Raw genomic sequence first — 24,018 nt, forward strand, 5'->3', positions numbered from 1 at the left:
CGCTTATCCTCACGAGGGTCACGGGGTACGCCGTGAACTGGGTGCCAGCCAATCACAGACATTTGTTTAAATGGATAGATAGATAGATAGATAGATAGATAGATAGATAGATAGATAGATAGATAGATAGATAGATAGATAGATAGATAGATAGATAGATAGATAGATAGATAGATAGATAGATAGATAGATAGATAGATAGATAGATAGATAGATAGATAGATAGATAGATAGATAGATAGATAGGGCTCAAGAGACAAAGAAAGTGAGTGATAAAATGCATGATCTACAGGGTCAGTGCTACAGATAGGCCTAATCGTATTAACAGTTGTCAATTATATAGTATTTGAGAAATTTACCTCCAACTTACCTCCCGGTTTGGATATGCTCCTGGATATTTTTTTGCTCCTCGGCTTCCATAATTGATCATATCGGAACACAGAGTGCACGGCACTTTGCCGGGAACGTCCACTTTTTTTTTGTGTGTTTTGTTTGACATGTTGATCCAGTTTTCGTTCCTATCTGCAGGGTTACACTTTTTTCAAGCCATGCCCATCTGAAACAGCTTTTTACCCAGTGGTTTTTTTAATCAATTTCCCTGCCACAATCTTCATCTTTTCGCTCCAAGACTTTCAACATACTGGCAAACGTGCAGACCGCTCGATAACATATGCGTGCGTATGTCTATAAGTTATATATTTGCCGTAGTAAACAGAATGCTTCTGTATGAAATGTTAACATCAGAGTGAAAATACAGACGAAATACCGCCAAAATGCTGCCGGAAATCAGAATGTTGTCGTTATCATAAACGCCAAATTTAATGCAATGCCGTAAACAGATAGCAATGCCGTTTTCCGCTATCACAGCTGTGACTATTTTCACGACGAGCGTTGCCGATAGATGCTGGCGGCCGGTCTTGATCACAGCCTTGCCCCGCGTCAAGCCGTACCCCCCACCCAAAAAATTTTCTCAATGGATTTACACGTTTCATAAAAACGACAATTTCAGCTGGAAAAAACTCGGAATTCCGCAAATCCGTGGAAAATTCTCATCTCTGAAAAAGCTTTTAATCCATTCCAGTCCCTCCCAAAAAAATTAAATAGGCAAATTGTACTGTCCATTAGAGCACTTTATAAAACTATCCAGGACTAACATAATTTAATAGAATGCAAAGATTCATCATGATTTCATTTGTTAATTACGACAGAAGCACATAGGCAAAACTGAAATACAATAGAAGAAGAAAACAGGCCTCAGTCAAGGTTGAATGCAAGTTCCATGTACAGCATGTGCTACATTTGTTTACCGGAACACATTAGTGAGCAATTGTCTCTGCGGTACAGCCGGCAGCTTGCGCTCCGACAAGAAAGAAGCAGCGACAGTACGAATACCAACAAGACAAAAGACTGTGATCTCGGTCCTGCTCCTGCTTATTTCTTGCTGCGGCATCAAATATTGTCATAAAATGGAATCGCCGTACAATTTTTTTTAATTCTAGTAAAAAAAAATAAAAAATCTCACACCCCAAAAACATGCAACATTAATTGGACACTCTAAATTGCCCAGAGGTGTGATTGTGAGTGCGGCTGTTTGTCTCCTTGTGCCCTGCGATTGGCTGGCAACCAGTTGAGGGTGCACCTTGCCTCCTGCTCGTTGACAGCTTGGATAGGCTCCAGCACCCCCAACACCCTTGTGAGGATAAGCGGCGAAAAAATGGATGGATAGATAACAAAAGGAGTAGTTCCATTCCATTGTGATACCAAAAACAAAAGTGCTTGTGTGCCTGTCTGATGGTATTTCTACTTACATCTTTCTGGTTGATGCAAGGCGTTACAGAGATGAGACTTTACCATCTACAATGTGCAGTTCCAAATGTGAAAAAGTAAGTTTAATAATAATTTGCACTAATAATCTAACACATATGCAGCATGCTGATAAATATTCATGGGAGTTGGTGTTGGTTTTTTTTGCCCAATTTTAGGATTTTGTGGAAAGTAACTTTCGATAAATATTGTATACCGCAGATGCTAATCATCCATCCATCCATCCATTTTCATAGCCGCTTATCCTCACAAGTGTTGCAGGAGTGCTGGAGCCTATCCCGACTGTCGCCGGGCAGGAGGGAGGGTACACTCTGAATTGGTTGCCAGCCAGTCGCAGGGCACACCAAGACAAACAGTTGGACTCACAATCACACCTACGGTCAATTTAGAGTGTCCAATTAATGTTGCATGTCATTGGGATGTGGGAGGAAACCCACGCAGGCACGGGGAGAACATGCAAACTCCACACAGGCGGGCTGGGATTGAACCCGGGAACCCTGCGAGGCGCTTTCCAGCACTGGCACCGCAGCAACTGCTAATCATCCATTTTGCTGTACAATTTCGTTCCGCCAATTTAAAATCGACTATCGACCTCAATCTGACAACATTATTGCTCTCGTAGTCGCACTTGGATGTTTTCATAATTAATATAATTGTACAGCCATTTACTTTTCCCTTTATCTCTGCACTGTGGCACGTTTCATACGATCCCCCCCCCCCCACCCCACCTTCATTTTGACTCTCAGTATGCGTTTAGACTTGACAATAATAACTCCAGCTACCCGTAGTTTGATCCAGTCTTTGGGTTTTACATTGCCAGGTATCAAAATAGCCGACCCGTTTGGAATATATATATATATATATATATTTTTTAATGTTCCCTCCGGGGTACCAACCACAGCGGAAGATAAGCGTCGCAACACGAGTTAGACTGCCGGCTGCTGATTGGTCACGGATAAATTACGGATCTCGCTTTCAAAGAATGCCGAGTGCTGCGCGGCATTGAGGTATAGAAATATCTTCAATTTAGCGATTCGGTCGGCTTCTTTGCATGGGAGATTATATAACAACCGCGCTGATTCACAGCCGGAGTGAGTGAAAGCCCAAAGTGTCTCTTCAGAGAGGGAAAAACCGCTGCCAGCCCCCCATGAATCATGAAAGCCAAAAGCTCATCCAGCTGTCCGTCCACTTTCAGAGCAAAAAAAGAGAGAAAGAAAAGAAAGGGGAGGACAGGAAGCGAGGGAGAGCAACAACAGCAGAGGGCCGACGTCATGGGCGAAAGATTAGCGAGGCCCCCGGGGAGATGAGGGGATAAATAAAGGAGTGCAGCGAGGTGCGCCGCTAATGTTACAGTGCGCCTGTCGTGTGATGCCCTCCTGGCCAATGATGTCACCCGGGCTGCACGGAAGCTCACCTCGCACATCCCATAATAGACACGAGGCACGGGGGCCAGATCTGGCCCGCCACATGATTTTATGTGGCCCGCGAAGCCAAATCTGGAGTGTCAATTCCGTGCTTCTTGTAAAAATCATGACCAAAATTTCAAATGGTCATACATCATAAATGATAAGGTTGAGATATCCATCCATCCATCCATTTTCTTTGCCGCTTATCCTCACAAGGGTCACGGGGAGTGCTGGAGCCTGTCACAGCTGTCAACAGGCAGGAGGCGGGCCAGACCCTGAACTAGTCGCCAGCCAATCGCAGGGCACTTGTAGACAGACAAGAGTCACACTCACAATCACACCTAGAGGCAATTTAGAGTGTCCAATTAATGTTGCATGTTTTGGGATGTGGGAGGAAACCGGAGTGCCCGGAGGAAACCCACGCAGGCACAGGGAGAACAAGCAAGCTCCAGACAGGCGGGGCCGGGATCGAACCTGGGACCTCAGAAGTGAATAGTTGAAAAACACATTTCCCTTGATTTCCGATTCCAAAACGAGTTCATAAATTGACCATGTAAATATGGCGAGATGCTTAAATATTTTTGTTCCACAGTCATAACGGCCCTCTGAGGGAAACCGGAACAACATTGTGGCCCGCGAGAAAAATTAGTTTAACACCCCTGTTATCGTGCTTAATTTTGATTGACGCTATCATTTTGAGGATTCACACTTTTTAATATTGTTGGCCACAACTTGGAAACTTCACCACAGTTCCATGTTTTCTCCACTTGATGATAATGGCTCTCAGTGTGGTTCGCTGGAGGCCTAAATCTTGTTACTTACATTTTTACTCTTGCTCTTTGTCGTCAAAATATACTTTCATTTCCATTTGCTTTATTCTACACAAGCGACTTGTCCCTGTCAAAAAAAGAACAAACTGCGAGCTAATAGTTGGTTACCAACGAGCTGTGCGGTAATTGATAACTAAATGGAAATTCAAAATAAAAAATAAACAGGATATGACAAACAGGTTGTTGTCACACGCGGCGGCTTCCACGCGCACGCTAATTATAACCGCGATGGAAAATGCGTTGTTTAATTAGAGTGGCGGCGATAAAGGCTGAACAATCCTAATTTGAATCAGCTCCAAATGATGCGCCTTCATATACACTCGCTCGCCTCCCGTACACGTCATTAAAATTATTTAGGAGAGACATTAAGGAACATGCAGGGGGGGGGGGAGTTATTAAAATGATTGGCTTCAATACAATCACAACAATAGATTGAACATTGAAAACAAAGTAAATCCTTTTTTGTTTTAAACATGACCAAGGAAGTACAAAAAAAAAAGTGAACATGATCCCCAGAACATTTGATCCAGTTCTTGTATTCCATCTAATCAGCTTGTTCGAGTGTAGCGAATGATTTGGCCGGAGCCCAGAAACGCAAAATAAAGTCTTAAAAATATTAATGTGCGAGAAAGATGGTCATCCATACCACGGGTGCCATCTTGCAAATGGTGTCCCATTATTTTGTCCCCCTGCTTTGAAGCCCGGTTCAGCCCTCTCAGCACTTCAGCCAGGTCCTATAAATAGACACATAGAGGCGCAAAGCGTTGCCGCCGCGGCGCCATCTTGTTTCTCTCGCCAACCGCCGTTCACCGTGGGGTAACAATACATTTTGGTCGGTTATGAGTTTTTTTTTTTATTTTTTTAATTTGCTCACGGCAAGAATCCCGCTTGGTCGGGCCTTCACGGTGAAATCGTGCACTCCTCCAAGGGCAATCTCACGGGGGCTAAAGTACAGAACAGTACACCAGGAAAATACATTACTATTAAATCATTACAATTTATTTTGATTTCTATTTTTAGTGTGCTGACATTATGAGCGCAAAAAGCACTGACTCATATTAGCCGTTTTTAGCGAGGACTGCCAAATCGTTTCCAGGGCTAATTCCTCTCTTCCCTCCACCGTGCAGGAAATGAGAATGTTGCTAACATAAGGAGCACAGCTGCTGTTGGCACGATTAATTCTTAGAAGGGGTGGGGGGGACGTCACGTAATGCAGCGATCATATCTCTAAGTCGGAAACACTGAAGACAAAAAGACGAGCTCTTGTTCGCTTGCGCTGACAACACAAGTGCACGGCAAAATAAAAACAAAGCATGGCGGGCTTCATAAAAGCTGTGAGAGACAGTCTGAGAGTGTGGACGGACCAGATGTGGCCCACGGGCCCTACTTTACCCACCACTGATGTGTGAAGTCGAAGGCCTGGAAAAATGCTCAAAGGCAAAGGCGAGCTTATTTGCATACACACAGCGTGTTACAGAAGCGAACAAATAATAATTCAAAAGAAGATGGAAGCGGTAGCACGGTGGTTCAGCGGGTAAAGCGTTGGACTCACAGTGGGTCTGAGGTCCCGGGTTCAATCCCGGCCCTGCCTGTGTGGAGTTTCCATGTTCTCCCCGTGCCTGCGTGGGTTTCCTCCGGGCCCTCCGGTTTCCTCCCACATCCCAAAAATATGCAACATTAATTGGACACTCTAAATTGCCCCTAAGTGTTATTGTGAGTGTGATTGGTTGTTTGTCCCTAGGTGCCCTGCGATTGGCTGGCAACCAGTTCAGGGTGTAACCCCGCCTCCTCCCCGGTGACAGCTGGGATAGTTCTCCAGCACTCCCGGGACCCTCGTGAGGATAAGCGACTAGGAAAATGGATGGATGGAAGTCAAAATATAAGAGGTCAGTTCTCAAATGTACAATTAAAATGAAAAGTTGCCAAGAAAAAAACATCTATAATAATAATAATAATAATAACTGAAAAGTAGTAATAAGTAGTAAAAGTTCACGAGATCCCAGCACTGATGAAAATGGTATGAAAATAAGAGTATTTCCTTCTTGGTGGAGGTAATAGAATTTGTGGGCCCACGGACACGCTGCCAGCGCCGATGTATGCAAAGACAAACAAACAAACAAACACACGCACTTCCTGTTTACCACAACGACTCGCGAGGGGCGACTCGGGAGAGCAGAAAACAGATGTCTCCTCGTCTCTGGCATATTTTTCACTTTGTCATCTGGCCAGCCGCTCATATTTACTTTGATTTTTTTTTTTTTTCTCTCCTTTGGACTTGATGGGCTTTCACGATCCCCCCCCTACCCTAGCCCACCCCCACCCCCACCCCAGCCAAGCAAATGAGTCCAAAGAAGACTAAAAGGGGTGCTTTTAGCGAGGTGTTTTCAAATGGGAGCCATACATGTGTAATAAAGACGTTGGCTTCCCTCCCGCGAAGGGCTTTGTTTTTCATAACAGATCCAGGTGATGTCTTTGGCGGAGGACACGACAACCAGATAATCTGCCCCCCCCCCCAAAAAAAAGGGACATAGAATTGCAATGAAAGATGAAGGACGGACACAGAGGACGCTGCCGCGGATGTTATATAACAGCACAACCTGCACATTCGAATGTATCTCCCCTCGGCAAACACGCACAACAAACCACATCAGTTTGAATATGAAGTCGATTTTTTTTTTTTTTTTTTTTTGCTACTAATCCCCAAAAGAAGCAGCTTTGGACTCTGTTCTCATCCCCCCCCCCCTCCCCTCTTTTGCAGCATGTCAGCTGTAAATCACAACAATCCTGGCATGTTGTGTTCTCAGAATCCCCTGGATGGGCGACATCACACTCTGTGACGTCAGAAACTTCGGTCTGTGTGTGTGTGTGTGTGTGTGTGTATGTGTATCAGCCCCCGCATGGCTTAAGCAGAGGTGGGTGGGTGAGGAGGGGCTAGAGGGAAAAACGAGGAGGCGGAAGATGTACCGTGATGTAATATATATATATATATATATATATATATATATATATATATATATATATATATATATATATATATGGTGACGTTGCAGCCAACGGAAGCCTAAGCAGCACCGCCCCCTATCGTTCAAATCATATATTGCACTCATGAATTCACAGGAGCTCCACCAACAAACACTCAAAATAACTCATTTATGACACCAACACAATATTCGGTATAAGATTGAATGATATTCTACCAGAGGTGGCAAAATGATTTGAGTATGCATACTTGAAAAAAAAGAAAAAAGTGATCTCCCGGATTTAGAAAATGTGAAGAAAGGATAAACAGAAACGTATTCAAGTACTAAAGTAAAAAGTAAATGATTCTTTCACGACTGTCATGTCCATATAATAACCTCTTAACGACAACAGCGGGGAAAATCGCACGGGTTAATATTGACAAAAAATGGGGTAGAAAGTACATTTTTTTCAATTTAAGGGCATAAAAGTATAATGTTCAACCAAAAGTAAATACTCTGGTACAGATACGGGGAGAGGGGTGTAATGAATAATTTACAGTAGCAAAGTATTTGAATATGAATTAAGGAGATTTTACTTAATAATGAGAGCATGGATAGCAAGTTCAGGGATGGGTGCAAAATGTTCGATATAATCACTAAAATGGAATACGCATGATGAAAATAACAGATTTTATCAAATAACTTACTGTGGACAGTACAACTATTTTTAGTTGAGCTCTTCTGGTGTGTCACAGGAAATATTCAAATTTCACTTAAATTGGTCAAAATATGATTTATTTACAACAGATAATGTATCCTTGTTCGTCTATCTTTGGCAGCAGCATATAAAGACAGACAGAATAAATAAATGCTTTTCTATTAAATGTTAGGAAGTCTGTGACTAGCCTGTGTATCCAATTTTTTGGGGATACTTTTGTTTGTTGGGGTACCCTGAGATTAATAAAGCCTGAGAATCACTAATTTAGTGTCATTTCACCACTTGTTACACTATAGTTAGCAAAAACCTAGTGGAAAGACAAAAATGTATCAAATGAAAAACATATTTTGAGACAATTGTACTGTAAGCACGTAAATGTTTGGCCAGCTACAAAAATATATATATATATATATAAAAAAAGTTTCGTTGCCGTTACATTTTCATGATGATTCAAATGGCGCCACCAAATGCAATTTATAGTGATACTGACCATCTGAAAAGTCATATTGCTTGTAAATATGATATGATATGCAGTGAAAGCAATTGGAAAGTTGGAGTCACGCACTGGAAAGGAGAGGAATGAAGATTAGCCGAAGTAAAACAGAATTTATGTGCGAGAATGAGAGGGGCGGTGGGGGAAGAGTGAAGCTCCATGGAGAAGCGATGGCGAGGGTGGATGACTTCAAATACTTGGGGGCCAACAATACAGAGCAATGGGGAGTGTGGTAAGGAAGTGAAAAAACGGGTCCAAGTGGGATGGAACAGAAGATGTCTGGTGTGTTATGTGACAGAAGAGTCTTGATGGTTCTTTGGTTACATTTTTCATTTGGGTTCACACAGTTTAACCAAACACTGGAGTGACTTTCAAGCGCATCTCACATCAGAGGCGTCGGAACCGAGAGGGGTCTGAGGTTAGTACGTGCCTCCTCACTTTTTCCACCCAAAGTGTCTTTTTTTCCCCCCGCCCTTTAAACAATCGAGCCCCTCATCGCGCAGCAAAAAGTGCCCTAAAAATATTCCATCACCACCGCCACAATTGGATTTAGTACAGAAAAAGTGCCCCAAAAGTACTGTTACCCCCCATCCCCCCCTCACGCTCCACTTTCAAAGTCATTTCGCCGCCCCTGCCTAACATCAATTCGACACACTTTTAACCATTTTATCTATTGATAAATGGTCACAAAAATAGATTCACAAAGAAATGGAGAAAAAAAACAGTGGGATCTTGGTGAAATTCATGTTTAATAGATTGTTAAAAATAAGGCTATGGATATTTATTTAACAAACACTGACCAGGAGGTGAACTGTTATGGCATCCAGAGATTTTTGTTTTCCAGATGGAAATACACACAAATACGACAACCACACACACACACACACACACACACACGTGTATGGACGGACAAATGTGTTTTGCACCCAAACTTACACGCACACCTCACACAAACACATGCGCGCGCACACCACTCAGCCCACATACATATACACGCACACTTATCCTACTCAAAATGGTGGCACTAAAGAGCCAATAACATTGCAGTGTTGTTTTTTTTTTTTTTTTTTTTTAAAAAAAAACATGCATAGCTTAGTACATCGATGTCAAAACAATTTGTTACCGTTTTCAAAATTTGATCGAGGGACTGAAAAAATCTTTCGGTGCTTTAAAATGAACAATCATGTAAACTCATAGCACTGCATTATTCACAACAGTCGTTTTTTGTTTTGATAAAAAGTTACATTCGAAACCAAGGTCGGCCTCGGTTACAACGCAAATAAATACTGGAATGGTAGAAACGGACGACGAGCAGACGCGGCCTGACCTTTTCATACATCAAAACAATCCTAGCGAGCATTTTATAGTCATATACATACTTCAAAATTTGAAAGATGGATACAAAACAATGCCCGACGCAAACATACAATAATCGTCCCCCCCAACAGAGGGAATGCGGCAGCACAGGTGCCACATTGCAATATTACATTTGGCCAAAGTGTCCTATTCAAGTTGATTTGATGCAAACAAGCGCACCTTTTTAGTTATTCAAAAAGACAGTTTCGTGACATTATTAAATTCCTTTTCACACTTCTTCCAGTCATCATTTGGTTATTGGGATGACAACATTGCTACACCTTATTTTGCACGCAGAGCAGTGTTTGTTTTTGCAGCTAATCGATCATCTATCAGAATAAAGTGCCCGTGAAACAGGAACAGCAAGCACCAAGGTTGTGGCACTTTGCCTCTTGCCCCCCTCCTCCCACAAAAAAAATGTACGCTGGTGACTAATAAGCCCAGTACACAAACACACAGCCCACATCAAAATCCATGAGCAAATAAAACGAAAAAAATGCAGCTGTTGACAGCCATTTTCTACATCTGCAGCGAATAAAAAGCACATTTAACACCAGAGTTTGTGCACCACTGCTGCGTTCCTAACTTCTAATCTGACTTAACTGCGTATTGACAAATTTTTATATCTGAGGAGAGGTTTTGTGAGCATATTCCAATTTCGATGTTATATTTCATGGTGACACCAAGCCTAGATGCTGTGATTGGTTGGAGTACAATTTTCATAAAGCGCTACAATTTGGTCCTAACCTACTGTCAAAAGTGGTGCCAAAATCTGTGATACACTAAATTTGGTACACCCCCACAAGGTGAGAAATGCAGCATTAGTTACAAGGTGGTGTTCAGGGGTTCCCAAACTGTTTTTTTTTTTTTTTTTTTGGGGGGGGGGGTTTCTGAAGACCCTCCCCCCCGAATCATCTTTATGTCAATTAAATGTACTCTAACTACCTGGTGTACCTTTAAATGAAATGGGAATTATTTGTATTTTTTTTTCCACATTACTCAGTTTTGGATTTAACACCACTTATTTATCCATCCATTTTCTTTGCCGCTTATCCTCACAAGGGTCGCGGGGAGTCCTGGAGCCTATCCCAGCTGTCGACGGGCAGCAGGCGGGGTACACCCTGAACTGGTCGCTAGCCAATTGCAGGGCACATAGAGACAAACAGCTGGACTCACAATCACACCTAAGGGCAATTTAAAGTCTCCAATTAATGTTGCATGTTTTTGGGATCTGGGTGGAAACTGGAGTACCCCGAGAAAACCAACGCAGGCACAGGGGAGAACATGTAAACTCCAAACAGGCGGGAGCGGGATCGAACCCGGGTTCTCGGAACTGTGAGGCCAACGCGTAACCAGCCTACCCACCGTGCCGCTAACGCCATTTAATGTAGAGTAATTAAATCTTTATCTATGGTTGGTAGCCAAAAGCTGTGTGCAAAGTGACGGATGACACAGTCATACGAGAACTTTAAATCGCCTCAGAGCTAACGTGGAGAGTAGTAATGCATTTATTATTTTTGTTTTATTGGCATGCCCCTCCCCATTATCCCAGTATGAACGTTTTACAAAATGATATAATCATTTATTGCCGTTTATTTTGTGGTGCTCAAGCCACAGCTCACCAGTTTGAGAACCCCTGAGCTAAACGCACGACTGTCAGCTGTATACACACACACACACCTGAGCTCTCACACCGAGACTTGTGGTATACAAATGTCAAAAGTCTTAACAGGTAGAGTGTGAAATAATAGGTCAGCTCAAAACAGGAAGTTTCTTGTCCCTTTCTTCCCCTGTCTGCAAAAAAAAAATGCCTCGCTCCTTCCTCTGGCGTGCCGTCCACATTTGATATCATCAAAACGTCCGCCAGCCCTGTGGTAGCGGCGTGTAACGGCGTTGGCAACCTGCGGCCCCGACGACGGGACCTCTTGGACGTCCGTACTGATCTTAGGAATAAACTGTACAAAATAAAATACTGATAAAAAGAATTGTTTTTTTTTTGTTCTTCTTTTAGCTTTTTTACAAAGTAGCAAATGACTCAAGAATACGATCCAATTAAAAAAAAGGTGAAGTTGCGCATGCGGGCTGCGGGCGGGGAGAAGGGCGACGGTTGTTGCGACAGCGGGCGTTTTCTCAATCAAGAGACGTCGCCACCTGCCAGACGATGAGGTGACTTCGCTCGGCCTTGGTCGGCGCCGACGGCTGGCCCGGCGCGGGCTCGGACGTGCCGTCCAGCTCTCCGCTCTCGTCACCTGAGGTGGCCGGTGAGACAAAAAGGGGGGATCCGCGCGGGAGGAAGATTCTTTAAAAGAGGGCCCGTCACCCTGCAGCCCGCATTTTCCTACGATCGGTAAGTTCTGACTCACTTTTATAGAAATGAAGAACATGTATCGTTTGAAAACAACCTTATTTTTTATCATTTTAAACATATTTACACATGGACTGTAGTCGTAGGTATATGATTGCATGATTCAGTCTACTCCAGGTCAGCCCTTTGATCATCCAGAGGCTCCAAAATTATATTGCTGTATATGAAAATCAATAATTGGAGTTTTTGGAGTTTAAAAATTGTTTACATGAGCGGAAAAGATCTGTTCTCCCAGTCGCCTCTCATTTTGCCGGCGCCTTCTCCCATCCGCATAAACGCGGTCATTAAGGCGGGCATTTGAAGACCCAAAATGGCCCGCCGCATTTCTCCTCAGGTCTGATAAATAATCACGTTGTGTGTGCCGACAGCGATCAAATTGCGTACAGTCCTCTCGAATGGCACAAAAACAAACTGCGCCCGCTCGGCCGATGAGGTGCTGCTTCTGATTGCGAGGCCAATCAACTTTGTTCCCATTTTAGCTTGTGCAAATCTTTAGTAAATTAGTGTCTTATACTAGCCAGTGCCAAGGTTTCAGGAGGGTAAAGCTTTGGTAAGCATTTTTAGTTTTGTAACAAAAGAATAAAATCTTGACTACCGTAATTTCCGGCCCACAAGCCACGACTTTTTTCACATGCTTTCAACCCAGCGGTTTATGCAGTGAAGCGGCTAATTTGTGGATTTTTTTTTTTTTCAACAGCCACAAGGGGGCACTCGAGCGGAAAAGGTAAGAATGAGACCGGTTGAATATATATGTTTCGAGGAAGTGACTTTTACTGGCCCTGTTAGGGCTGTGCTAGCGTTGGTGCTGTGCTAGCGTGTCTCAGTGATATATACTGGTAAGTTTTATTTTAACCGGCCTTGTTCGCACTAGAGCGGCACTAGCTTTCGCGCGCCACTAGCATTAGCGCTAGCTTAGCGCGGTGCTAGCGTTACTACCAGCGGTAGCACTACACTAGCATTAGTGCTGTGTTAGCGTGTTGCTGCTGTGTTACTGGCATGTCTCAGTGATATTTACTGGTAAGTTTTATTTTAACCGGCCCTGTTAGCGTTAGCGCGGCGCTAGCATTAGCGCTAGTTGAGCGCGGTGCAAGCGTTAGTACTAGCGTTAGCACTACACTAGCATTAGTGCTGCGTTAGCATGTTGCTGCTATGTTACTGGCATGTCTCAGTGATATTTACTGGTAAGTTTTATTTTAACCGGCCCTGTTAGCGTTACCGTTAGCGCTGTGCTAGCGTTGGTACTAGTGTTAGCGCTAGCGTTAGCAATGCACTAGCGTTAGCGCTGTGTTAGCGTGTTGCTGCTGTGTTACTGGCATGTCTCAGTGATATTTACTGGTAAGTTTTATTTTAACCGGCCCTGTTAGCCTTAGCGCTAGCTTTAGCGCGGCGCTAACGTTAGTATTAGCGTTAGCACGGCACTAGCGTTAAACTCTTTCTGTGTACCGTCTTTGTATATATCTCGTGTTTGAATGTGGGCACTTGCGGCTTTTACACAGCTGCAGGGTATGTGTGTACCAAATGGTATTTCCTTTACAAATGGTAAGCCCCGGTGAGGCTTGTAACCAGGTGCGCTCTGTAGGCCGGGAATTACAGTATTCTCCAAGCCCTGCCTCTTACAAAAGCTACCGAGTTGAACATTTACCACGTGACGCCATAAAGGAGCAATATTATAATTTACGTGCCGGCTAGAGACACGTTTGTGTGAAAAACACCCGCAATGCACGTCTTACCCATTCTGAAGTCTATGTAGCCCTCTCCTCCACTCATCACCAAGTACGTTTTGGGCTCCGACGCGGCAGTGTCCGAGGATTCAGACGGGGGGTCGTCGGAGCCCGAATCGGCACTTCCGGGAGGTGGCATGGCTTGACCTGCGAAGAACAAAAGACAATTAATAAAAGGTCAGATGGGAGGGGCTCACTGCAGCCTTAAGAAGTCGGACTCGACCTCTATTTCAAATCCAAGAAGGGAGCAGTATCAAAACTTCTGAAATGAACTCACGCCATATCCCGCTTCATCAAAACTGATTTTGAAGCAATTGTGTTTTGGCACATTTCTCAAGGCAAAATCGAATCCAAGCTTTTTGTACCGGATCTCATTGATTGCGCGGACAACGTGTGTCCAGACTGCGCCGTTGACAAGTGTCACATGCTGGAATTCAGTTCTATTTCCAGTCGTCTTGGCACTTGAAACTCACCTGGCACCGTAACAAAGAATTTGACAGCATCTCGATGTCCATGGAAACAAAGCTGGGCGTGGGCCATGGAGCAGTATGGCACGAAGCTAGCTGGCAGGGCACCCTCGGCGCCGTCGTCGCTATAAACCCGTACGGCGCTGCCAGGCCAATTTGGCACAGTTGCTGAAGTCTTGTTGGCTGCGGGGTTAGAGAATACTTGTTAAACTCTGCTTTATTGATCTATCTTCCCACAAATGTGGATGACGGGGAAAACGTGTGACGCGCAAAACTCGAGACAGCTCTCCAAACATGTTTCTTTGCTTTGCACAGTGAAATGTCGCCCGTGTTGTTTTTAGACAAACATCCAGAGGATTCTGAATTTGACGGTTGAACGCGCAGTGTCTGCAAACCCAGTATCCATGGCAACCCAGTCATCTTGTATGCAAGGAGCAACAATTGATGCATTTAGAGCAGCCCGACACAGGATGTATGCTTAGTGCGTCGCTCACTTTGTTTTAAAGGACAGGCGTAAATGAGACTGCATCACATGCAGGGGCAGGTTCAGAACGTTATGCAATATGTATTCAGTTGTTCCCATCATTTAATCTACACGAGGTACTGCATAGGAGCAGCATGACAATATGAAATATTTCAAACGGTACGAGAACGAGAGTGCAATTTGTCACCTTCAGACAGCGGGATGGAAATTATGACGCCATTTCCAGTCCCCACCCACAGTCGGTTGCAGGACACCACCAAAGCCGTGATTCTCACAAAAGAGAAACCCAGTTTACCGGTGCCTGAAAAGAAAATGGACATTTGACTTATGTCATTTCCAGCAGTTGGGGGAACTTTGTTTGGTTACCAGGGAAGGTTGAGGGGGGAGTTATACCGAGCATCTTGCTGACGTAGGGCTCGATGTCCACGTCCTGGAGGTGCTGGAAGGTGTGCGCGTGAAACAATCGGAGTGTGGAATCCAGTCGGATGGACACCCAGATGCCGTCTCCGACCCAAGCCAGCTGCCGAACCTGACTCTCCTTGCGTGGGTGCGCGTCGAACGACTTCTGCTCACCCGTTGCGGTCGCAAATGTGACATTTGCGGTCACTTACGTGACGTGCTTTTTGCCGACAATGTCACGTTACCTCTATCCTCATGGCTTTGGGCTGGATGACGTAGATCTTGTTCCTGTAGCCGCACCACACCTTGTCGTGGACTACGGTCATGCAGCGGATTGAGTGGTGGGGTCGTCCCAGATCCAACAGGTGGTAGTTGGTCAGGTCCCACTGCCCATCTGCAACGAAGATTCAAAATGCAGACTAAAGATCCACACAAGGAGGTCTTTAATAAATGACCACGACTGATTGAAATAGTGACAGATTCAACTCAAAGTTTCATATAAAAACAAACCCACCGATGCCTCTGTGAAAAATTGCTAATGTTCCATCCGCCAGTGCCACCAGGACCCTGCCTTTAACATGCCTGTATCAAATTAACACACTTTTTACACCTTTAAAACATAATAATTTTGTATTACACTAAGAAAATATGTTGGCATATAGTCTACGTATGAGTTTGTAGCTGTATACTTACACAATGCTGAGGATGGAGTCTTTCAGTTTGATGGCATGAAGACACTTCCTCCATCGGGCCACGGAGGAGTGGACGTACAGACTGGAGGAAGACAAGAAAGTTCACTTTCTCCTACGGTACAGTGACGAGGGATTCTTTGGCATCACTTAACATTTAGCGCCCTCTACTGGATGCGAGGATTCTGCTCACCATCCATTCTGAGCTCCCAGCCACATGGTGGGGAGGGCGCTGCTCATCCGCTTGACTTCCAGAGCTGAGGGGTCAGGGTCATCTGGCAAGGACGTCACGGAGCCGCTGGATCGCAAACAGCAGAGAAATCATTCAAACATTTTGTGTCCAGGATAAGTCACATTTTGAGTCCAACCTCGTCTATTTGTAATGATGAACTTTGCTGGCTAACAAAATATTTTTTGGTTTCAAGGTGGCAGAAGGTCATTTTGTAAGAAATTCATCATAACAACTTGAGATAAATGGAAGCCAAGCATAGATAGGATCCTTAAAGGGGAATTCCAGTGGTTTGGTCACGTAATATGTACTCTATCTCGACAATGTGATGCTAAATCCTCTCTCATTTATTCGTGTTTTGAGAAGATTTTTATCGACGATTACGAATTTTCAGGGGCGCTGCCATTTTCGCGAGTCACATGACCGACGTGCGCAGATGTGACGTGTTATGTGCCGCACCAAAGGCTCGATTACATTATGCCCACCGCTGAATTCTCGGATTTATCATCGTCTGTTGAAGAAATAGCAGTATTGGTTGATCGGGAAGACGGAGGAATACTTCCATACAGAGCGGCGGAGCCGTGAGCTCGCTCCCTGGTCGAGCTTGTCAGCCTCCACGTCATTCCGCCCGAAGAACCGTCCGAATATTCAACATTATTTGCAGCCGACCGGCGGAGCCCAAAGCCACGCGGATAGAGGTATCGTGACATTATCGGCAAAAAGCACGTCACGTAAATGACCGTAAATGTCGCATTTCCATCCGCAAAGGCTGAGCAGAAGTCGTTCGACGCGCACCCACGCAAAGAGAGTCGGGTTAGACAGATGGCCTGGGTCAGAGATGGCATCTGGGTGTCCATCCGACTGAATTCCACACTTCGATTGTTTCACGCACACACCTTCCAGCACCTCCAGGACGTGGACATCGAGCCCTATGTCAGTAAGATGCTCGGTATAACCACCCCTCACCTTCGCTGGTAACCAAACAACGTTCAAAGTGGCGAAGCCGTGAGCTCGCTCCCCACTGAGCCCCGGAGCTCGCTTGGCCGGGGAGCTCGCTCCGCCGCTCGGCTGCAAATAATGTTGAATATTCGGATGGTTCTTTGGGCGGAATGACGCAGAGGATGACGAGCGAGCTCACGGCTCCGTCGCTCTGTATGGAAGTATTTTTCCGTCTTCCCGATCAACCGATACTGCTATTTCTTCATCAGATGAAGATAAATCAGAGAAATCTGCGCTGAGCATAATGGTGTCCCATGTAATCCAGCATTTGGAACGGCACGTAACATCCGGGCACGTAGGTCATGTGACTCGCGAAAATGGCAGCGCCCCTGAAAATTCGTAATTGTCGATAAAAATCTTCTCAAAACATTATTAAATGAGAGAGGATTTAACCATCACATTGTCAAGATAGAGTACATATTACATGACCTATTGGATACATTGTTAATGCAAACCACTGGAATTCCCCTTTAATGTGCATGTTAACGTATGAGGGTGCATTTTGAAATATAAACATGAAAAGATTGCCCCATTACCATTTTGACACTATAGTTAGAGAAACGCTGCTCCAGAATGTATCAGTCACCTTTGTACATAGGTAGGCGAGGTCTCATCTGGTCTAACCCCCAGCGGGTCGGTGAAAACGTGCTCCGTGTAGATTCCGGGCTGATTTTGCTCAGGTCCCTGGTCCTCCTCCCCTTCTTCGCTCCCGCCCGCATTTGCCTCGGTCGCCTCTGTCGCCTCCTCGGCGGTGGGAACGTCCGCTGGGCTTGTCTGGCTGGGCGGCTCAGCTGTGGACACTGAATATAATATTATTTGCATTATTTAGAATAATGCCACACGGCCCTTTATACGTATTTATGAGCCCAAAGACCGTAAAGTACCTGAGCCAGGGACGGCGCTGTGTTCCGTTGGCTGGTCAAGGCCTCCTACGCTGGCTGTCTGGGGGATGGCGGTGGTCCCCTCTGCTGCCAGGGTACCGTCGCTGCCCGTTGACCCCACACTGGCCACGCTGCCGGCCAGTGAGACCACGTCGCCCTGGTTTGCATCCATGTCCTGAGGTACTTCCTCACCGGCTGGATAATCGGACTCTGACACACCTGAAAATGAATGTTGACAATGTTGAGTGAATTATAAAAAAAATAACTAAAAAGAAAAATGCGGCTATAGACAAGTACAGTGGGGCCTAGAAGTACAAGTGCATTTATTTAGCGCTTCGCAGATGGTCGCCCATTCACGCTCGCTTTCATGCAGCAATGGCCGCCTGCTGCCATGAAAGGCACCACCTGCCCCCACTGGAAGCAATTCAGGATTCAAAAACTTCGACAGGTGTACCCCCGTTCGACTAAACTAAGATACAGCTGCTTTCGTCCCTCCCCATCCCCACAAAAAAATGTTATAATGTGTATTTTAATGAGGGAAAAATAGCACATATGGGCATTGTGAAGCTCCTTCTGATGTGCCCACCTTGGCCATGTGGGGGTAGTATAAGACAGACAGACAAATATACTGTTCATTGAGACATCTCAACTACTCCCTGTGCTCATCAGTACAGCACTAATATTAGTCATTAACATCCAGAGGATAAAGAATCAGTCTCTGTACCAGTAAACTGTCTGTCTACATGTTTTGCTCTACCAGTTTGTGCTCATTCTGTTGCTTAAAAGGTTTCATGTGCCATGGACAGCATTAAGCTAGTGGACGGAAAAGTTTTCAATACACACGATGTTTTATGTTTAGTTTAATAGTAAGCTTCAACCGGGAGGCAAAAAACAGCATGGGTCCGCTTTTTTTTTTAAGAATTGTTCACTATACACAAGTCCTAGTTATTGTGAAGGGGGTTGTGTCACTGCCACCAAACAGCGCTCAAGTTGTAATCATAAAGGTATGAATGGTCTAATATTTTTCAAGTACTGAACTACGATGACATGTCATGAGCCAGGCTGGACGACGGCCAAGAGGGGCGTGGCCACTGCCCTGGCCACCGCTCACAGCTTTTTCACATTGGGATAGTAATAAGATGGTGTATTTAAGTCGGAGTTTTGGTCACTGGCATTTGCCAGTTCGTTGTGCCCTGAGTTAATGATTTGCATTCACTGACAGTAGGAATCTCCAACACTGAAAATAGTGGAGTGTTGAGCTATCCCAGTCACAGTGTTTCTGTGACACCTCATTTTAGTCCTTTCTGAGCTTATGTTCCATAGTCAAGTCCTAGTTCATAGTTTGTCTTGTTTCACGTTTTTGGATCCTGCCTTTGCTTAGCGTTTCTGTACCTCTGCCGTCTCAGACTGCTTACACCGTGTTTGATCTTAGCTTTGAATAAAAACTGTCTGACATCATGCCCTCGTCTTGGGGTCCTGCATTTGGGTCCAGCCCCGAACCAGAGGTTCGTGACATGACTTTGTGTAAAGGAGAAAAATCCGTATCGGCTTCGAATGAACCTGTGACCAGACTTCTGCCCACAATAGAAAACACGGAAATAAAGACTCAGTAACCCAGATGTACCTGGCACACTGGCAATGCAAACGACGTGGGTGTTGCAGGCATAGAAGCTGTCGACAAGGTCAGACGGTTGAGCGGCATCCACCACTAAGACCTTGGTGGAGGAGTGGGTGCTGGTGCACACCCACACCCGACTAGACAATTCATCCTGCAGGATCAACTCGTCAACTTTCTCTTGATCCTGATAGGGTGGTGAAAAAAAAAAATATTGTTTTCGGAATGTATTGGACCTACCGGGACGGGAAACGCAAACACTGTTGAGACCAGCTAATCTTTAAATCCTCACCCTGACCTTGTTTTCTTGTTCCAAATGGTCCAGGCTACTCTGAGATCCCTTCATCTGCTTTGCAAGCTCAGACTGGTGTGACGTCCTACCCCCGGAGAGGTTGACGCCAGCAGCACACCAAAGCTGGGGGTGAGGGGAAGAGAAATGTGCTCATACATCAGCACAGTTTGACATATTTTATTGTCGTTGTTCTGGTATATTCACCTTCAAAGAAGTATCTTTCTGTTCTAAAGGTCTCAAATACACGGGCACGGGCAGGTTAATTTTGTTTTCTGTTTGTCCACCATTTGGCCCCTGTCACAGTGTTACATAAAAATAGCACACAACCAGTTGAAATTAAATTCACAGCATCTTCCAAACACAATCATATGAAACATTACCAACATTGTTATTACACAACACCTTCTTACAGAGTTCCCTTTCACCTCGCTTGACATCCTACCTTGAACTTGCTCGGCAGACTCCAGCCATGCGCAGTGACTCGGCCGTCCTCTTTCTGCATGTGCGCTTTCACCTGTCTGTACTGGGCTCGCTTCTGCTCTTTGCGAGACGGTGAACTGCACTGGTCTTTTCTGTATTATTGCGAAAGGAGTCAGATGTATCTCAGTATTCAGGGGAGTGGCAAAAAAACCTACTAAGCTACTCTTCTACAAATCATTACAGCTCACTCCAGCATGCCATGTCACATGACAGCATAAAGCAACTTCTTACAGTGAAGAAAATAAGTATTTGAACATCCTGCTATATTGCAAATTCTCCCACTTAGAAATCATGGAGGGGTCTGAAATTTACATTGTAGGTGCATGTCTACTGTGAGAGAAAGAATCTAAAAAGAAAAATCCAGAAATCAGAATGTATTATTTTTTTTAATGATTTATTTCTGTGATAAAGGTGGAAATAAGTATTGGAACACCTGAGAAAAACAATGTTAATATCTGGTACATTAGCCTTTGTTTGCAAATACAGAGGTCAAACGTTTCCTGTAGTTGTTCACCATGTTTGCACACACTGCAGGAGGGATTTTGGCACACTGCTCCACACAGATTTTCTCTAGATCAGACAGGTTTCTGGGCTGTCACTGAGAAACACGGAGTTTCAGCTCCCTCCAAAGTTTTTCTTTTGGGTTTAGGCCTGGAGACTGGCTAGGCCACGCCAGAACCTTGATATGCTTCTTCCGGAGACACTATTTGGTTTTCCTGGCTGTGTGCGCTCTGGGTCATTGTCATGTTGAAATACCCAGCCACGATCCAGCTTCAATCTTCTGATTGAGGGAAAGAGGTTGTTCCCAAAAATCTCACAATAATTGGCCATGGTCATCATCTCCTTAATACGTTGCAGTCGTCCTGTCCCATGTGCAGAAAAACACCCCCAAAGCATGATGCTACCACCCCCATGCTTCACAGTAGGGATGGTGTTCTTGGGATGGAACTCACCATTTGTCTTCCTCCAAACACGGTTAGTGGAATTATGACCAAAAAGTTCCATTTTGATCTCATCTAACCACAAAACATTCTCCCATGACTTCTCTGTATAATCCATATGGTCATTGTAAACTTAAGATGGGCCTTCAAATGTGCTGGTTTAAGCAGGGGAACCTGCTTGGCAATTTCTCCGTAGCCCCTTCCAGCCGTGTGGAGTTGTACAATTTTGTCTCCGGTGTCTTTAGAAAGCTCTTTGGTCCAGGATAACACCTGGAGTGGAGGTGGACTTTTAAAGGCGGACTAACAGATCTTGAGGGTTAGAATTCTAGCTGATAAACAGGTGTTCAAATACTTATTTGCAGCTATATCACAAAAATAAATCGTTAAAAAAAATTAAATGGATTTTTTTTTAGATTATCTCTCTCTCACAGTGGACATGCATCTATGATGAAAATTTCAGACCCCTCCATGATTTCTAAGTGGGAGAAGTTGCAATATAGCAGAGTGTTCAAATACTTATTTTCTTCACTGTATGTTAGGATCGTTCACAACTTTGGACAACTGAATCAGCGAAAACTGCGTACCACACTGAAATGAAAAAGTACTGTTTCGTGGCCAAAATAATAATCACAAATTTGGTCAGAGTGTATTACTTACTCTTCATTGAGGAAGTCGAACGTTTTGGATTTCTCTGTGGGGAACTGGGAGAAAGTGCTGCTTCGCTTCACCATGCTGGCCGGAGCGTTGTATTTTACATTGGACGGGGCTTCCATCTTCTTTATGGCAGGGGTGCTGGAGGAGGAGCTAAAAAGTCTGCTGAAGCTGAAGGCAGGGAAGTCACACAGCCGAGAGGGAAATGGAGCCACCAAGAGTGAACAGTGCAGAAGGAAAGAGCAACAGGGTGTCACCCAAAAACCAAACAACACCAGTGATCAATGCCAATGTATTACAGCTAAGCATGCTGGGTGTATAAGACAAACACAGATAAACAAAAAGCAACAAAGACGTAGATTTTGTTGTTACTGAAACCAAGTGCATATTTTTAACGTTCTCTTCGTTTCTTCAAATCTGCATAAAAACGATAGCCAAATTATTCTGCACTCTCCTTAATAAAGGGACGCTGCAGGCGTGATGTTGGCGCACTCGGCCAAACTGTATATCCAGTATACATTTTGTAGTTTGTGAAAACAGTGTGTCATGGATAATAATAGTTCATTAAAATTAATACTGTCTGCCCAAGAAATTATTTTTAATTGGCTTGGCTTCCTTTCTGAGTAAAAAAAAAACAAAAAACAAAGAAAACACTGCAGTAGACGAAATTCAGTTTGATGGTTTCTCCAAAAACAAAAATATATAATTCATACATGAATACCATCCATGCAGTTTCCATATCGCTTATCCTCACTAAGATTATAGGCGTGCTGGATGCTAAACCAGATGACTGGGCGAGAAGCCGGGTATCACCCTAAACTGGTCGCAAGGACGCAGTTGAGAGTCTTCAATTAACGTACCATGCATATTTCGGGGATGTGGAAGGAAACCAGAGTACCTTGAGAAAACCCAGACAGGCACGGGGGGTAACATGCAAACTCCACTGAGGGGGAGGCTTGATTTGAACTCGCGTCCTCAGAACTGTGAGGCAGTCCTAACCAGTTGGCTACCGTACCATACATTAATACCAGCATAACTCAATTTGTGGCAGAAGAAGACTAGCAGCTGATATGTGATATCATCGAATATTGTAGCACTACATACTGCAGCTCAAATCATTCCCCATACATGGAGTGTTTAAAGTTCTCCTTTGAGTAAACAGTGGGGGAAAAAAACATCAAAATGTAAAATAGCAGGCAGGAGATAGGGAAAAACCAGATGAGAGCAATGAGAGGAGATTCTCGTGGAAAAACAGATGCAGTTGCATAACGAGACAACATTATGGATGATGACACATCAAAGTTTGTAACAGGGGGGCAGTTCTGTTTCAAAAGGTAGGCAGGGGACACTTTAGGTTTGACTGGGAGATTATTTACCGAACCACTTTTACCTAATGCTGCCAATTCAAAAGCATATCCCGAAAAAGATAGGAGAAAAATGTATTCCAGTAATTGCATAGGAAAAAGGCCTAATAAATGGAATTGCTGTTTGGAGAAAATACGCTAAATTGTAAAAGGACTCACAACTGCCAAATGCTGGATTTCTTCTTCTCCGTAAGAGCAGGATTCTCCCTCGAAGCCCTGAAGAGCACAAATTATCATCATCTCAGAGTATGACTGTGTAGTGTACAAGCAGTAGAACCATCTTATATAGTTAATAGTAAATGCTCTTTTGTTTTGTCCTTACACCACTCGTTTTCCTATCGCACCGGTGTCAAAGTCAAGGCCCGGGGGCCAGATTTGGCCCGCCACATGATTTTATTTGGCCCGCGAAGCAAAATCTAGAGTGTCAATTTGCCTGATTCTTGCAAAATCTGTACCAAAATTTCAAAATGTCATTATCGTAAATGATGAAGTTGAGATATTACAAGCATTTTTGTGTTACCAGTTGAAAAACACATTGCCCTGGATTTCTGATTCCAAAACTAGTTCATAAATTGATGATGTAAATATGATGATACGATTAAATATTTTTATTGTTTCACAGTCACAACGGCCCTCTGAGGGAAGCCGGAACTACAATGCGGCCCACGAGAAAAATGAGTTTGACACCCCTGCCCTACCGGATCATCTCTGTCCACCGCACAGCTTCCTGCAGCTCCATCAGTCTCTCTTTGTACTGGTTCCTTTCCATCAACACTCGGGCCATTTCCACCCTGGTGAAGCGTTTCCTCTGGGCTGTAGGTACGTCGCTCTGCGGCAGCAATGACATCCGCGTA

The 24,018-nt window shown here is 44.3% G+C and overlaps 1 protein-coding gene and 1 long non-coding RNA gene across 9 annotated transcripts in view; one reads left to right on the top strand and one right to left on the bottom strand.

Annotated features, from left to right (window-relative positions):
- Positions 1-8,954: 8,954 nt before the first annotated feature.
- spag9a (sperm associated antigen 9a) overlaps positions 8,955-24,018 on the bottom strand; it is a 29,305-nt gene continuing 14,241 nt past the window's right edge. For 3 of the 6 annotated variants that reach the window (XM_061846048.1, XM_061846045.1, XM_061846043.1), the window contains 18 exons: positions 23,863-23,993; positions 23,324-23,380; positions 21,807-21,971; positions 20,171-20,300; positions 19,933-20,022; positions 19,735-19,851; positions 19,446-19,623; positions 17,825-18,040; positions 17,527-17,740; positions 15,906-16,010; positions 15,717-15,797; positions 15,538-15,605; positions 15,269-15,417; positions 15,018-15,189; positions 14,812-14,925; positions 14,147-14,323; positions 13,683-13,820; positions 8,955-11,836 (listed from right to left, as the gene is read on the bottom strand). In XM_061846048.1, the coding sequence (XP_061702032.1) occupies positions 11,718-11,836; positions 13,683-13,820; positions 14,147-14,323; positions 14,812-14,925; positions 15,018-15,189; positions 15,269-15,417; positions 15,538-15,605; positions 15,717-15,797; positions 15,906-16,010; positions 17,527-17,740; positions 17,825-18,040; positions 19,446-19,623; positions 19,735-19,851; positions 19,933-20,022; positions 20,171-20,300; positions 21,807-21,971; positions 23,324-23,380; positions 23,863-23,993 (2,421 nt within the window). In that variant the 3' untranslated portion in view covers positions 8,955-11,717. Of the gene's footprint in view, positions 11,837-13,682; positions 13,821-14,146; positions 14,324-14,811; positions 14,926-15,017; positions 15,190-15,268; positions 15,418-15,537; positions 15,606-15,716; positions 15,798-15,905; positions 16,011-17,526; positions 17,741-17,824; positions 18,041-19,445; positions 19,624-19,728; positions 19,852-19,932; positions 20,023-20,170; positions 20,301-21,806; positions 21,972-23,323; positions 23,381-23,862; positions 23,994-24,018 lie in introns of all 6 variants that reach the window. The other 3 variants (XM_061846046.1, XM_061846044.1, XM_061846042.1) reach the window with 1 other exon arrangement.
- On the top strand, positions 12,692-23,926 carry LOC133514390 (uncharacterized). 3 transcript variants are annotated; one of them, XR_009798799.1, is made up of 4 exons: positions 12,692-12,788; positions 19,762-19,857; positions 21,937-22,092; positions 23,787-23,895. It is a non-coding gene; the product is annotated as an uncharacterized LOC133514390 (long non-coding RNA). The 3 variants fall into 3 exon arrangements; XR_009798798.1 differs by lacking the exon at positions 21,937-22,092 and having other exon boundaries at positions 23,787-23,926; XR_009798797.1 differs by lacking the exon at positions 23,787-23,895 and having other exon boundaries at positions 21,937-22,887.

The sequence above is a fragment of the Syngnathoides biaculeatus genome, chromosome 16 (genome assembly GCF_019802595.1).
Source record: "Syngnathoides biaculeatus isolate LvHL_M chromosome 16, ASM1980259v1, whole genome shotgun sequence".
Lineage (NCBI taxonomy): Eukaryota > Metazoa > Chordata > Actinopteri > Syngnathiformes > Syngnathidae > Syngnathoides > Syngnathoides biaculeatus.